The 16872-nt window shown below is 43.2% G+C and overlaps 1 protein-coding gene across 2 annotated transcripts in view; it reads right to left on the bottom strand.

Moving 5' to 3' along the window:
* Positions 1-1308: 1308 nt before the first annotated feature.
* Positions 1309-16872, bottom strand: part of pfas (phosphoribosylformylglycinamidine synthase) — a 43094-nt gene continuing 27530 nt past the window's right edge. For both annotated transcript variants that reach the window (XM_059979750.1, XM_059979749.1), the window contains 14 exons: positions 16101-16217; positions 12274-12405; positions 11912-12142; positions 10800-10980; positions 8965-9048; positions 8569-8724; positions 8357-8488; positions 7923-8068; positions 7224-7434; positions 6586-6677; positions 4493-4604; positions 3675-3827; positions 2717-2869; positions 1309-1688 (listed from right to left, as the gene is read on the bottom strand). In XM_059979750.1, coding sequence (XP_059835733.1) covers positions 1378-1688; positions 2717-2869; positions 3675-3827; positions 4493-4604; positions 6586-6677; positions 7224-7434; positions 7923-8068; positions 8357-8488; positions 8569-8724; positions 8965-9048; positions 10800-10980; positions 11912-12142; positions 12274-12405; positions 16101-16217 — 2211 coding nt within the window. In that variant the 3' untranslated portion in view covers positions 1309-1377. The remainder of the gene's footprint in view (positions 1689-2716; positions 2870-3674; positions 3828-4492; positions 4605-6585; positions 6678-7223; positions 7435-7922; positions 8069-8356; positions 8489-8568; positions 8725-8964; positions 9049-10799; positions 10981-11911; positions 12143-12273; positions 12406-16100; positions 16218-16872) is intronic.

Here is a 16872-nt window from a genome sequence, read left to right on the forward strand (position 1 = left end):
ACGGAGAATGATGCTAACTGCTGCAGGATTTGTGTAGTAAGTGGATGCTTGATGGTCAGCACAGATCTGTGCCGTGCGACTACAGAGTCAATTACATTCCATGATGAACTGAGAGAGAAGGCTGATTAAGGCAGTGCTACCTCTAATTCTGGCTTTCCAGTGACAAACTGCAGGCAGAGAGATGGACATGAGGGAAGATGGATCTATAGGACTGACATCATTCTGAGGACAGTCAATAGTCTGCTGAGGTATGTTGTAGGTATTCACCTTCAACAACAGTGACTGGTTTGGCACAGATAGAACCTGCATTTACCTTTATTGGTTCAATTAAAAACATGTAAACCACACAAGACTAATTATCTAGGCACACACCCAGCAGGTTCGTCTGACCCTGCTGGAACAGTCAAACAGGAAAGATGATATCCGGGAATAGAAGCTTACACTGCTTAGGTGTTCCTCTTGATCCTCACAATCTCCCAAGTTCACAACATGGTGTCATCCACCACTGTGATGGTTTGTTTCCCCAAGTTTACACTGCTTCAACTCCCAAAATCAACCTATGTCTTGATTTTGTTGGCTTATCAGGCAAGCCTGTGTACGCTTCTCGCTGGACCTGGCCCGAGGCTGCAAGCTGTGTTACCTTCGTACCCCACCACCAGGCTTATTCCGCATTTCAATTTCTTTCTGAATCAGCAGGTTATGGACAATGATTGCGAGAGAGAAATTCAATAGAACAACCTTTTCAGCAGCCTTTTAAAGACTCAAGGACCATATGGTCTCCCTAGTAATGCAGGTCTTTATATTCCTAATCAGCCAGGATTTCCCACAAACCTACAGTTCTATTTTAGAATTGCCTGAAGCTGAAACCCCATTTCTCTTGTACAGCCTTAGCTGTTCCTGGAGATATTTATAAGAAAAGTGCAGAGAGATTTTGAATAGTATCCAAATGTCCTATACTTGTCATAGTTGTTAGACTGGGGGGGAAAATGCAGAGGGAACTTATCTCTACATAAAACTCATGCTGTTCAAATGTTGGAAAGGAAGGTTAACTCCTTCACCTTGTTCAGACTAAATGCAATGAGAAGAGCAGGTAACATTTGTTACTGTTAAATTTGTTTTTTTATTTTTCACTAAAATATTTTACAGAAGCCATGTACGTGAAAGGCAAAGGGTCCATACACTATCAGAATTAATTTCTCTCCTCACCTCCCCCTTCCCTGGAAGTGGACAAAGCAGGGGGGAGAGCAAAAGGGACAATGGATAAAGATGAGTGCTAGGACTCAGTACTTGAAAAGGCAGTTGTGCCGAGTCCAAGCAAAGATGAGATGGTGAACCTATGAGGGTAGTCAGTATCAATACCAAGAGCCACAGCAGCCATCAGAGACTCTGCAGACACCAGTCGTATGCGTTCTGGAACATGCGTAGCCATGGTGACGCAGTGAGTGACTGCTGCCACTCAGCGGGCATCCAGGCCCACTGCCACAGTAAGGTGCAACGCTCCGGGTGAGGCATCATGGCAAGGTGCCGGCCGTCAGCTGAGCACAGCGCTGCAATTCCAAATGGAGAACCATTGGGATTCTGAGGATAACGTTCCGTTGGAACACCCAAGTCATCACAGTATCGGATTGGAGCCAGGCCGTTCTCAGTTACCATCTGTAGCACTCTTTCTGACTCAAACTGCATGTAACCTGCAAGGTAAATGGGACAGGAAGTGACCACTCCATTTGATCTGGTACAACTCCCACACCCCAACAAGACAATGCTGTTTGAACCACCGTTAGATTTTCACCCCATCACCCCCAACTCCACCAGTCCCATTATTACAACACAGAGGCTGTTTGACCCCATTGAGTCTATATTGACTCCAAGCAGAGAAATCCCATCAATCCCATTCCCTTGTACTGGCTTTGAAATTTCCAACAAATTCTTATTGAATTCACTCATATTTTCACCACACTTCCAGGCAGGGAATTCTAAATTCCACTCTCTGCAATCAAAAAGTTGTGCAAATGTTACCACTGAGAAGCAAGGTCTTCTTGTACTTGTGTAGAAAGGAGATAGAGGGAGATACACAAGGAGACTTCCACACTATTGCATGCATCATTGCTACACTGGACCAGAGTTGGAGAGATACACAGACAACTTCTGCACTGTTGGACATCCTGTCCATACACAGTTCAGGAGTTCAAGAGACACAAGAAGAGATAGGTACACAAACGACATTCCATTCAGAGAAAGGACAAGGGTCAAAAAGATACAGGCAAATGCAATAGGCTGTCAGAGATATTGGCAGAGTCCATGAGGTAAGTGGAAGTCTACAGATATAGCCTTTTAATCTTTGCATAGATATTTGTATGAAAACTTCCCCAATCCTTTCAGGCAGTGCAGAACCATACAAGAGTCAATGAAGATCGTGTTAAATGTAGTTAGTTCCATTGACGAATAGGCTAAACAACTGGCACATAGCAAGCTCAGACAGCCATTTAATAGAATGATGAAAACTTGTGGCAGGGAAAGTGCTCACTGGCCCATCGTGTCCAGGCATTGAAGCGGTCAGCTCTAGAGAAGAGCAAATCTGATCTGAGTGCACGGATCCTGAAGCACCATTCCATTCTTGATTACATGAATCCAAGATCACAACTGATCATGTAACTAGTGCTTTTTTTGTGACCACCCTGATGCCTCGCCACCTCAGTCACAATAGAAACCAACTCACCCTCTCCATGAGCAACCCAGATGCCGAGGGTTGAACCTGCCATCCCATTCAGCAGAAGTGAGCTGCTCTCCAAGATGGTCACTGTAACAAAGCGTGACTCAAAGCGATGAGAACGGTTGTGCGTCAGCAGGACACCCTGCTTCAATCCATCACCTGAAACAGATGGGCAAGTGTCAATAGATCTCCAAAGCAATGGATTCAAACACCTTCCACTCACAGCTGGCATTAAGTCACTGGAAGTGGTAGCAAAGTCTTTAGGGCTGATATAATAAATAAAACATTAGAATTTATATTTGAAACTTGGATTGAGAAATTATCAATGGTAATACTTCAGTAAAACTTTTAACAAACAGGAGGCCCCCCTGATCTTTTGAGTAATGTGGCCTGGACAAATCAAGCCCTGTGAAAGAAACTTCATTAGTCATTAATACTCAATACCACCCCAGCTTTACCAGCTGTCGAGAATTTGTATTTACACACATCTGCAAGTCTGCAAGAAATATGAACACACTACTGAGAATTATTACATAATAGATTACATATAATGGGGTCTGTGTCAAGGCCTGGGCTCCATTCTCAAGAGTTAAGGGTGATAGGAAACCTGATATGGGTCTATAAAATCATGACTGATTTCAAAAGAGTAGACACAGCAACAGCATATCCACCAAGATATAAATGAGTTCAACACAATCCTTCTAAAAATCACAAAAGCCTTTCAGCAGCAGAGGGATGAGAATCTCCACCTCACCTGAACAGGGAATCCAATCGATTTGGGGCATTAAAAGGGGAAGCACCACAAGGATAATGGTGGTTGAATTTGCTGGAATGTGTATGGGAAAGGCTCATGCGGTGCATCACAGGAGAAGTAAATGGGCTGAATGAATATTAACCAAATGGGGCTTTGTATTACTATTTAACACAATCCATGTAAGAGAACCATGATACAAGCTGCCCTCACCTTCTGATAGCTCTGTCTCTGAAGCCACCCAGCCGAGCAGTGCCATCAGCTGGCAGCCATTGCACACACCCAAGCTAAAGGTGTCAGACCGGGAACGGAACCTGGAAAACTCGGCATGTGCTCTGGCATTGAATTGCACCGTTGCAGCCCAACCTACAGGACAAAAAACAGACTAGTAGTACAGCATCAGCAAAATGGGAAATGCACAGGAACATGGTGTGCGAACACCCGAATTACCGCCTTCCATTATCTACTCCCAAATAGTAATCCGATAAATATTCCTGTTCCCAATGTTCATTGTATGTTCTGATGTGGTCATTTCCAATGTTGGCTACAAGCTCCTATTTTCATTGTTCGCTAAACATTCGTGGAACAATTGTTAATATCTATTAACCCCTACTGTCAGTTTTTAATTAACTATTCCTGTTCCTGCATTTTCATTCCCCTCTATTCGTTTTCATTAAGTATTCTTTTCCATTCCCTTTTATCGTCCATTGAACAGTTTCCCTCCACCCCCAAATTCATTCAAATGTTGTTCTTTCTTTCCATATCATTAAATATTCCATTTCCCATAAGTGCTCATTAAATATTTCTGATCATCTATTCCCAGTTAACGCCCACAAAATCATCCTGCTTCCCCACGTCTATTTCCATGCTCTAGTTCCTGTCCCTCTACACTCAGTCGGCATTCATTTAATATTCCTGTTTCTCATGCCCATCATTACACATTTCCTAATGTGGAATTTACAATAAAGGACAACGTAGGGCGGGTTCTTGTTCTTTGGAGCAAAAGGTTTTTTAAAAACCACATATTTTACCTTTTGCTGAGCCCAGAACATCAGCATAACTGAACCCTCCAACAAACACCAGCCCACGGAATGAATCCAGAGCCAGTCCTGAACAGATGTCCGTCATGGTCACATCCCAAACCTGCAGAAGTAAAGCGCATTATCTTACCCAAGCAATTCATAGTGAGGAACTTCCAGGGTGAAAAATATTAATGGATTTGTCTAATAGATACAAAGCTGGAAAATGGAATTCAATCCAAAAGTCCAAGGTAGCTTTGAGGTTTTGAGGCATGGAGAGAACTGGGTGTGGATATCCACAATTGCCTAAAGATAGTGGACCTAGTGCTTTATGCTGTTTCATTACCTCTTTGCTATTCATAGAATACACACATAGGGAAGAGGTAGCAAAATAGCATAAAGCACCAGTTTTGCATAATTTATGTATAATGTGTTTTGTGCTGTCTGAGTCTGTGTGCCTGTGATGCTGCAAGTTTTTTCTATTGTACCCATACCTCACTGTACTTGTGCACAATAACAATGAACGGCTTGAGTCACAGCTACTGTGTAGTGTACAGATCTGATCACACTGCAGGGAAAGTATGATGCACACAAGAGGGTGTAGAGGAAACATACATTACCAGCCAAGCACAAATTAAAATCCTGAGGAGATACTGTTGAGGGTGGTATTACTTTCTATAGTTTGACAATGAAAGATCGTTGAAACTGTTTCAAGTTTTGACTGGGCTGGATGCAGGGTGGATGTTAAATCTGGCCAAGGAGTCTCAGAACAAGAGGCAGGCTATTGAGTACACTTCTTCAAACTAAAGGCAGTGAAATTTAGTGCAAGTTCAGTCATCAAGCTCATTCAGAACAGATTCATAGGTTCAAAAGTTCAAAGTAAATTTAATCAAACTACATACACGTCACCATATGAAACCCTGAGATTCATTTTCTTGCGGGCATTCACAGTAAATACAAGAAACTCAATAGAATCAATGAAAGATCACACTCAACAGGACGGGCAAACAACTAATGTGCAAAACACAACTGCGCAAATGTAAAAAGAAAGAAAAAATAATAAAGAACAAGTAAGCAATAGATAGAGAACATGAGATGAAGAGTCCTTGAAGGTGAGGCCACAGGCTGTGGGAACAGTTCAGTGTTGGGTCAAGTGAAGTTATCCCTCTGGTTCAAGAGCCTGATGGTTGAAGGGTAATAAATCTTCCTAAACGTACTGGTGTGTACTGTAAGGCTTTTGTACCTCCCTCCTGATGGCAGTAGTGAGAAGAGAACATGGTCTGGATGGTGGAGGTTCTTCATGATGGATGCTGCTTTCCTGTGACAGTGCACATTTATAGATGTGTTCAGTGGTAGGAAGGGCATTACTTGTGATGAACTGGGCCATATCCACGACTTTTTGTAGGATGTTCCATTCAAGGGCATTGGTATTTCCATACTACAGCACGAGGCAACCAGTGTGTATTCTCCACTACACAGCTCCTGAAGTTTGTTAAAGTTTTAGATTCAGTATGTCATCTTTTGCAAACTTCTGAGAAAATTGAGGTGCTGCCGTGCTTTCTTTCTAATGGCACTTACATGCTGGACCCAGGGCAGATCCTCTGAAATGATAATGCCAAGGAAGTTGCTAACACCCTCCAACTCTGATCCCTTGATGAGGATTGACTCGTGAACCACTGGTTTCCTTCTCCTGTAGTCAATCATCAGCTCTTCGGTTTTGGTGACATTGAGTAAGAGGATGACACAAGTTTCTGGCTATTAACAGAATCTTAGCAGATGGGGGATGAATATAAAAATCATGACGGTCCAGGACCATACTTGGATTAAGTACACTTTCTTTAGCACTTCAGCAATTAACCAGAGAGCATACATTTAAGTTAAATAATGAAAGGATCAAAATGACTGAACAGAAAAAAAGATTATTCAACCAGTATGGAAGTCTGGATTGATGCCTGAAATGATAAAGGCAGAGGCCTGAAGCAGCAATGGCAGAAGTGTAAACCACAGAAATATGGATGAAAAGGGAAGTGGCACTGGGATCAATCTAATCAAACTGGCACAGATACAATGGGCTGAACAGCCTTCATCAGCACTGCAGGTTTTACCTGGAATCCGGCCATAACAAGTGACGCCACCATTTCCCGGTCACCGTTGCTGCCTTCTTCCCGCATCACAGCCACTCGTGGCTTAGAATCAGCTGTCAAAATAGAATAAGATTTGAGCACAGGAATAAAGACATTTTACTGCAATTATACAGGGCCATGGCCAGACATACTTTGGTCTTTCTATTTATGACTGGATACACTTGCTACAGAGGGAGTGCAATGCAGTTTCACTAGACTGATTCCAAGGATTACCGGTTTGCCATGAGACCGAGTAGACCAAGCCAAAATTTTCTTCTGTTCAGGAGACTGAGGGGAGAGGAGGTCTCATTTCAACTCTCAAAATTCTGACGTGACTGAATATGTGGAGGCCTTCGAGAGAAATGACTTCATGAAGGCAGTGAATCATTGTGGAGGTTCAGTCTTGAGTTTATCTAGCTGGTGGAGCACGGATAAGGGGACCAATGCTGGAAAATTGCACTGAAGCAAATCAGCTATGATACTGACAGATGGTGAAGCTGGAACAAAGGGCCAAATAACCCAAGTTTTTCTGCTGCTAGTTCTGTGTATTGACGGAGTGCCCAATAGTCCATGGATCTGACAAGTGTACTGTGCACTGGAGGATGATGTCACCTATTTACCTAACCCAGCTGTTGGTCTAGGGCTGGTGACTGGTTCAAAGCTCAGAGTGTATTTGGGAGCCGTGCGATGATCCATCCCTCTCTCCTCTTCCTCCACACAAGCCCGGTTGGCCTGCAGTCTCTCCAGTTGGAAGCTGGTCTCTTCCCACCAGCAGCGGAGAGTGGCCAGCTGCTCCGCGAGAACCTCCTCTCCGTTCACTTGCACTGTAATCTGGGGGAGAAAAAAAGATCTAGATTAACCACAGAAGCAACTGGAATGGAATATGCCTCCTTCAACCCTCGGCCCCTGATGTGAGGAATTGGTGCTGGGTCTGTGACTCAACCAGGAAACCATTTGTGGGATTGAACTGTGGAGGGGATGACCTGAGAGAATCTGATAATCTCCTCACCATGACCAGAGATAGCAGATAAATGACTCGCCCCAATTTTACAAACAAATTACATCAAATGGATATTTAATTCACTCACTGCATTAAACAGGAAGTGCAACAGCAACCAAGGAATAGCAACACAAGAGGCTCAATCACTATACTCTGGATCCATAATAACTTCGGTCATTTCCCAATCCCAAGAATACCTGGTAGCCCCATCATTTATTGCAGCCTAGGGCACCCTCATGGTGCAACAGAGGAACCCCAGTATTCCTGATAAACACATCACCTAAAAACTCAGCCAGTCGGCCCTCACTGGGTTACTCACTGTGCTCTGGGAACCCTGTCCAATGGTGGAACCAATCCGCCAGCACTGAAGTCCCGCTGCTTTGTACCGAGAACTCACTTCGTTGGCAGATGCTTCTGAAACCTCCAACACCAAACCCAGCTCCTCAGAAAATAACAGCTCAAGTACTGGGGAAACAAGAGTAATCTGTGTCAGCTGGGAGAGTTTGGCCACAAAGGGTTTGGGAGCTGTGGGGCAGAGAATGGTTGGGAAAGAGTGTATAGAAAGGTTATAGACACCTTTGAAATGAAGGTTCATACATGGTCAGGTAGGCTGGAAGAAGGAGCCAACATAGCCAGGTATGGGATGTCGTGGCTGTTGCTGGAAGGAAGTCTACATAAAGGAATGGGGAGATTAAACTAGCTCAAGGAGGTCACTGGGGACAGAGAAGATGACGAGAATTTGCAGTAACTTACCGCTGGTCTCACTGTGACAAGTTTTGTTTTCAATGCTGACATCAATGCCACAGTTCCCTCCGATGGCCATCTCGATCAAGCATGTGAGTAACCCTCCGTCACTGACATCGTGGCCAGCACTCAGCAATCGTTCTGGGGCAAGGAAAGATTAAGAACATGAAACAATGGGACCGCACAGGAAGTGGGGAAGTGTTCCAGACTCGTAGACTCACCGCCCAGCAGCTGCTGAGTGACAGCAAAGCAGGACTTGAGATTGTGTGGACTGTCCAGGTCCGGGCAGCAGTTGCCAATCTGAGAGTAGCATTGAGCCAAAGCACTTCCTCCCATTCGATACTGACCAGGTGTAACAGGTACATACAGCAGCACCCCTAAACATAGACAGAGAAGCATTAGGCCACAGCAACCCTACATAGCTGTACTTTAATGTGTGACCTGGCACAAAGTCACGGCCCCAAACATGGACAATGTCAACATTACATTTTACACCTTCCTGCTACAGTGCTCTCAATTCAACAACCCGCTTGCCAATTGAATCAAAGAAGGAAGACACCCTTCTGACCATGCTAGAACCTTGCAATCTCTGTTGTCAACAGCAACTGAAATCGTACCTTGCTCTTGGGGGTTTTTCAAGTCAGGAGTCACAGTGGTGGTGATGTCAGGACACATTGCATAAACGGAGACCACGAGGGAGCCTGAGAATCAGAAGAAAAACGGGCATCAGCTGGTGGTTGGCTGCTTCGGGACTCCACTGGAACAGCGTGATCCTCTGCAGATCGCCCACCTCCCACACGGGGATATCCATTCATGGAACCCACCCCAAGTTAGACTGGCACAAAATACTGCAGGCCATGGAACAAGTGGAGGAAAGAATCAATGGGAGAAAGTAGAGCGTTCTCATTTGCTTTAATTGTGTTTTGATTCTTTTCCTGGGATCTGGTTTCCACTGGCAAGGCCAACATTTATTGCCCATCCTTAATAGCCATTAAGGAGATGAACCACATGGCACTTCCAGTGAAGATGCTCCTCAATGCTGTTGGGCAGGAAGATCCTGAATTTAGAACCAACTGGAATGGAGGATCAGTGAGACTTCTAGTGCAGGACAGTGTGTAGCTTGGAAAAAGACTTCGCAGGTGATGTTCCTATCTATTTTCCTGGTTTTGTCTTCCTTAGTGATGGACATCACAGGTTGGGAGCTGCTGGTAGAGTGGCCCTGGCCAATAATTGCAACATATTTTTGTAAGTGGCATACAATTTAAAAACATTTTTATATATAAAAATAAGCAACCAAATGACGTTAAACAAATTTAAAGAGCAATTCTGATAGCCAACAGACACTCTGTAGAAGCAGCTAGTCACTTAACACTAGGAGAAGACCTGTGCTCTCTCAGGATACAAAGAGGTGGGAGTTGATAAAGGGGAACATTAGACTCTGGTCTCTTCAGTCATGGGACACAAGAAAAGGTCAAAGTTCAGGAAAGGCTGCATGTTCAACAACTGGCTCTAGTTCATAGGTTCTTAACATACATTGGGGTGAAATCTCATGCAAAAGTGAAGAGACCCACAATGAAAAATGAGTTGGAGTATGAGCCAAATGGTATAGCTTTGAAGTAGATAAAAAAAATAAAGATATGGGGGAGGGGTGCATACACCAATCAGCAAAGGTTGCAGGACCAGGTTGTTGGAAATGTTTTCAGGATCCCAAGAGTTAAGAATATTAACACAAAAGGTACAAGTTTAATTGTCATTCAACCATACACATGAATCAAGCCAAATGAAACAATGTTCCTTCTGGGCCAAGTTGCAAAACACGGTATCAACAGACACACACAAGACACAAATAATGATAGCAGTAAAACAGTGACGGAAATATAGCCCAAATCCCTGAATGATACGGCCTGTAAACCGATGGTGCAAGGAAGGAAAGTTAGGACACAGCTGAATTGTTAAATGTAAATAAGGGTGACACAGGATCTAGTCTATTGGACTAATGATCCAGAGACGGTTCAAATTCTGAAACAGCAGCTGGAGAATTTAAAATTGTTTGCTTGGGAAAAACACCAGAACAAAGTGCTAATATTACTGACGGTGACCATACACCGGCCAGTTTACGGTTAAAAAACTCATTGGGTTGTAATTGCCCTGAACTAATTGCCCAGAAGGGTAGTGGGAGCAGAAACCCTCTCATTAAAACAGGATCTCAAGAGCTGAGACCAGCAGGGCAATGGACCCATTGCTTTGAATTGGGTAACACTGGGAAGTTCTTTTATAATGAGCAGAAATAAGATAGACCAAATAATCAAGTGATAAAAATATTCTGTAGTTCCAGTAAGAACCTCCATAGGATACAAGGATTGCTCGTTGCAAGGTCAATGGACCAAATAAATGGCTTTGCCAAGCACCTAGGATAGAAAGGCCTCTGCCACAGCACACCTTTGCTACTTACCTGGGGCTTTGACGGTCTCCTGACCCACACGAGCAGCCATACTCAAGGAATCCTTTCCACCATCCACAGCAATTCCAAGTTCAGCCATTACACAGCACATGGCCTCACAGGCATCGTACAGAGCTGCACCCTCCCCCGGCAACTTAGCTGGCCACATCCAGTTACCGCTACACTTAACATCCTACCAAAGAGAGAACACACACTGAAGGACTTTGGAATAAACAGGCAAGTAACAGGCAGCAGCCGGTACAGACTGGAGAAAAGGATCGGCAACTGGTGGGGGCAGCTAGTCTGTGAATGGTGCGACTGGAAGCAGTGAGTGAGGAGAGTCCATGATTATGGTGCAGCTGTATAAGATTTCAGCAAAGCCACATATGGAATAGTGGTCATCTCCTTACAAAAAGGACCTGGAGACTTTGGAGAAAGTGCAGAAGAGGTTTACAAGGATGCACTCTGGATTAGAATGTATTTGTGGTTAGAAATTGAACAAACTTGTTTTCTTTGGAGTGGAGGCAGAGGGAAAACCCGACAGAAGTTTATAAGCTCAAAAGACACAAATAGGGTACACAGAATCTTTCTCCCAGGGTAAGTGATCAAATGAGGGGGGTATACATTCAAGATAAGAAGAGGAAAATCCAAGAGATGTGTAGGGCATGGTTTTCTTTTTACTGAAAGTGTTAGATGCATGGAGCAGGCTGCCAGAGGTGGAGGTGGAAGCAGATTTGATTGTAGCACTTAAGAGATTTTGAAAAGAGAAAGAGGGATATACTGTAGATCCATCAGGAAGGAGATACAGAAGCCTGAAGGCATACTCATGATTCAGTAAGAGCTTTTTCTCCTCTGCCATCTGATTCCTAAATGGACACTGAACCCATGAACACTACCTCTCTTTTTAAAATTACATACTGTAATTAACTTTTTTTCTTTAGCATGTATTGCATTGTACAACCAAGTTAACAAATTTCATGACATATGCCGGTGATATTAAACCTGATTCTGATTCCGTTTTATGTTCTATTAAATAAAGAGCGCTTGTAAGCCTTAAGTGAGGAGAAGGAAGGGAGAGGTTGGAGTAGGGGAGAAGTGTGGACAAACTCATAGTCACCACTTACCTTGAGGTCCGTCACACGGGCAAACACCAGGTTAGTCAGAGCTTCCCCGACAGCCATTCGGGCTCCAGCCCCAGGGTCGACCAGCCCTTTGATGGGCTGCTCTCCAATTGCCGTGGCAGCTCCCACAGTATCAAAGTAAGATAGGGCAATGACGGCCACATCAGCAAGAGGAGTGTGGAGTGGTCCTACACACTGTTGCTGGGCTACCAGACCCGTCACTGAACGGTCCACCTGTAGAAGAGTAGACTGTACTTAACCAATGGTAGCCATTTCAAACACTTCACATGCTCGTGTCCCACATTACCTAGGCGTCCGACCTTGTTATGGTTTAGTTCTCTTTCCCTGTGTCTTCCCCATCTCACCTTATTCGTCAGGTATCTTTTGCTGGCTACCGCGGGCAGTCGCAGTACACGGCTCAGGGCTTCCCTCACATTCAGGCCTGCCGGTAGGGTCAGAGGCTGAAGACTGGGCTTCTTCCGATTTAAAATGAACTCCTGTAAAACATATTAAAGATGATGCATGAAATTTGTAACCAATTAACATCTGAATCAGCAGGAGTAGCAGCAATGGATGTGGAATCCATTGAACATTCAGTGGGGGTGAAGATTCTTTCAGCAATTACTGGAAGTGGTGCATACACTTCAGTGGTATAATAAGGTATTACCATAAAAATGGCCTTTCCTGTGTGGAACCAGCACATTCTTTTCTGATTCTCTGAGCTTAACTCTACTGCTGCAGTTTCCTCCCACATCTCATACATGCTCTGCTAGGGTAACTGACCACTGCAAACTATCTACAGCGTAGGAGGGTGGTGCAGGAGTTGGTTGGGGGGGGGGGGGAGGTGGGCGCAGATCAATGAGGAATGTGTAGTTGATAGAGGGAATAGGAATTCATGGGGGAGATAGGACCACTGGGAAGCCTCAGAGCTGGTGCAGAGTTGCTGGGTCAAACATCATCCTACTATGCTGCAGGTAGATTGTCAATGTCTTATTGTGAGGGGTGGATAACATTAAGAGTTAGTGGCATTTGCAGAGTATTTAGCATTGAGGTGCAAAGTATGCATCAGTATTACAGTGATCTGTGCAGGATATATTAAAGGTTGAGAGATCCATGTGGCTATCAGTGAGGTAATTGGTCACATTAAAGTGAAGTACGCGGGGAATATTATAAGGCATAGGAGTAGAATTAGGCCATTCAGCTCATCGAGTCTGCTCTGCCATTTCATCACCCATTTTCTTCAACCCCATTCTCTTGCTTTCTCCCCTTAACCTTTCCTGTTCTGATTAATCAAGAATCTATCAATCTCTGACTTAAATGCACCTAATGACATGGCCTCCATAGTTGCCCGTGGCAATGAATTTCAAATTTAGCACCTTCTGATTTCCTCATCTCTGTTCTAAATGGATATCCCTGTATTTTGAGAGCTGTGACATCTAGACCTAGATTTCCCCATCAAAGGAAACATTCTCCTCACATCCACTCTATCTAGACCTTTCAACATTTGATAAGTTTCAATAAGATCCCACCCCCAATTCTCCATATTAAAGCAAACCTGGAGCCTTCAATCACTGCTACATGATAACCATTTCCCGGATCATCCACATGAACCTCCTCCGAACCCTCTCCGACGTCAGTGAAATACTGTATACACCCTATCAGTGTACCAGTGAGGGGCATTTGGTGTGCAGCCTTTAAACAGCATGTCATAGTAAGAATTGAACCATTTTCAGGATACCCATTTATATCAACTGGTTAAGATTAATGAAGGCTTAATGTCATTCAAAGTATACAGGTGAAAGAGAAAATGAAATAATGGCACTCTGGATCCGATGCAGTAAAGAGTGCCAACTGCTTGAGTTTGTGAATATGCTTGATATATTAGTGCACTGCAATGAAGAGTGCCGGGTGTTTTAGTATTACACGGCGTATCAACTAAAAAATGAGTTGTGTGTTGACTCCTGGCGACCCTATGGATTGTGTAGGTTTTCACGGTGAGATACGGAAGTAGATTGCACCGATCCTGCTGCTGCCCAGATCAGAACCCGGTCAGGTTCAAACTCAGGACCCTCCGCCTTGAAGTTCCGTGCTGATGCCACTACACTACCAGCCAGTCCAAAGAATGAGTACAATTCCACAAATGTGTTTGGGGAGAATTGAAAGTAAATTGACAGGTTGGTGACAGACAGTAAATGAAAAGGGGAAATAGGGCACACAGAGCAGTGGACATTATTCTTGTTGCAGCTTTAACATGGGAGATTAGACTAAGTTAAAGAGAAGCATATGGGGAATTGCTGCATACTTACTATTTCAGTAATATTGTAAATACACTGTTTAAGCATTCTTTGTTGTTTATATAATTCATTATGGGTTACAAGTACATGAATGCCATACATCACATACATGCATGCCTCGCTTTAAGTAAAACCAAAACTAAGGCGCGCATTCCCAGATCAATGTTTCCTTACAATTAGTTTTGTTTTGGAGTTACTGTTATGTAAATTGGTAAATTATTGTCATATGTAGTAGGTACAGAGGAAAAACTGCTTTGAGGTAGTACAAGGGAAAACAGCAACAAAAAGAATAAAGTGTTACAGTTACAGAGTGCAGTGCCATAGTGAGGTAGATTTGAAGTCTATCTCATCGTACCAGGGAACCATTCAATAGTCTTCTAATAATGGGATAGAAGCTGTCCCTGATCCAGGTTGTACAGGCTTTCAGGATGTTGTATGTTCTGCACAATTGGAGCAGAGAAAATGTGTGGTGTGGGTCAGGTTTTGTTGGCTGCTTTACCGAAGTGTTCAAAAGTGTAGACAGAGTCCATGGAGGGGAGGCTGGTTTCTGTGATGTGCTGACTTATGCCTGCAACTCTGCAGCTTTTTAAGTCTCAGGAAGAGGAGTTCCCACAGGAAGCCATGATGCATCCGGATAGGAAGCTTTCTGACATGTCTTACATCGATGGGTGCAGAGTATGTTACAGTTAATGATGCTTGTACTAAATATGTATCAGCATGGTTCAGTAATCGATTAGGGAAACACGCAGCCTTTATCACAGCTGCAAGCAGAATAATCAATATCCATCTGTGAGCACTGTGCTGACTCTGCTGAATGGTGTATCAGTTATGTTTTTGAACGCACAAGATATGTCAGAAGTACAGTAAAGTTGTTGAATACAAGTTAGACAAGCACAATACAAATGCCTTATGGTGAAAGCTGGGGTATAATAGTTACAGTGTGGCAAGATAAAGTTATATTACAGTGAAAGGCATCACTACATTGGAATGACATTGTGCAGGCTACAACAGTGTACAAAGAATATATAGATCATTAAAGTTACCATGAAAGCTGCAGTGTACAGAGTGACTGCAATCATACAGTCTATATGCATCCTTTACCAAGTAGGTAGGTCCATTTGTGCAATCTATCTGTGTGCTACAATGAGTGATGCAGGGCATATTAGTATAATAGTGAATGTAGAATATAGTTAATTCCAATGACGTCTGCAGGCTATGCTACTGCTTTACACCAAGAGTTGCAGGGGACGTTGATATCTTTCAAATAAAGTTAAAAATGGGAATATACAGGCAACCACTACAATTGGAGAAATGCTGATTCTTAAGATTTTAAAAATAAATTTTAGGCACTAAGGTTATTCGAAAAGGTATACAACACAGGGGTTGTAATTTTAAAATCAAGACATGGTCAGAATTGCAAGTCATTGAATACAGAGTAGTAAAAGATGATACAGGAACAGATTTGGATACTTATGTTTATAGAGTATAAACTAGAGGGAAGAAAGCAGATAATGCTGGACAAACTCATATCAAGAGGCATCAGTGAAAGAGGCAATTATCTTTCATGAGTAAGACCCTTCATCACAACTGAAAGAAAACAAGAGTGCAAGAGCTGAGGGAGGAGCAAGTGAACAACATTCCCACGATGGAAGTAGATGACCGCAATGACGATGTGGATACAGTCAGCTTTGCTCAGGAAAAACATGACAATAAAATCAATAACATATCATTTCATGCAAAATGATCAACTTGCATGCTTTGAAATTGTCTCACACAAAACAAGATCCAGAGAAGGGAATAATGAGAGTTGTTGTGTCTCTCCTTTAAAGGCTTCAATTGGATGTGAATATTTGCTCTCAGTTCAAGGGCTGCCACTCTGCAAAAGCCGTATTCCTTACCTTCTGGGGCATTTTCCCCAGGACCCACTCTAGCTTCATATTCACAGGGTAAGCAGCAGACTGCTCATCATTGGAGAACTCCGACTTTGAACCATCTCGATCATCAACCAACACTATCTGGAAAATAAATGATATTACGCACAAGTGTTGAGTTCTGCTCATTTGGACTATGCAAGTATTTAGTATGCACACATACTCTCCCTGTTATGTGTGTAAGATGGGGAGGGGGTGGGGGAAGACTGTGGGATGTAAAACTGGTGGCCCTCAGGTATTGAAGGGAAACGTTGAAAGTAAAATTGTTTAAACAAAAGAAAAACCTGTCCTTCCTGTTTGGGTGTTCACAGTGGTAGCAGAAAATGGCTTCCAACTATTGGATCTGCCAGCATTTGATGAGAGCAAGCCATATGAAAGCTGAAAAAAATGAAATTGGAATATGGACTCGTGTTATGGAACTGGAGAAGACGAAGCGAACCATGGCTGTTGTGATGTCACTTTCGGGAAAAGCGAGAGTGACCACAGTGAGAATTTCGGTGGAAGACCTGAACAAAGATGATAGTATGAAAATGCTAATAAATACACTTGGCTGTGTTTTTTTTTGAAGGAAGAAAAAGATTGGATTTATGAGGCACATTCAGACTGACAATTTACAAAGACAATTCTAAAAATATGGCTGATATTGATTTTGAACAAAGCTACACTCACATGCATAAATGCAAAATGGAACTTCCTTACACTGTATGTTTTCATATTGTTGGATAATGCGTGTGTAGAC

Source organism: Hypanus sabinus, chromosome 9 (genome assembly GCF_030144855.1).
Source record: "Hypanus sabinus isolate sHypSab1 chromosome 9, sHypSab1.hap1, whole genome shotgun sequence".
NCBI classification, from domain to species: domain Eukaryota; kingdom Metazoa; phylum Chordata; class Chondrichthyes; order Myliobatiformes; family Dasyatidae; genus Hypanus; species Hypanus sabinus.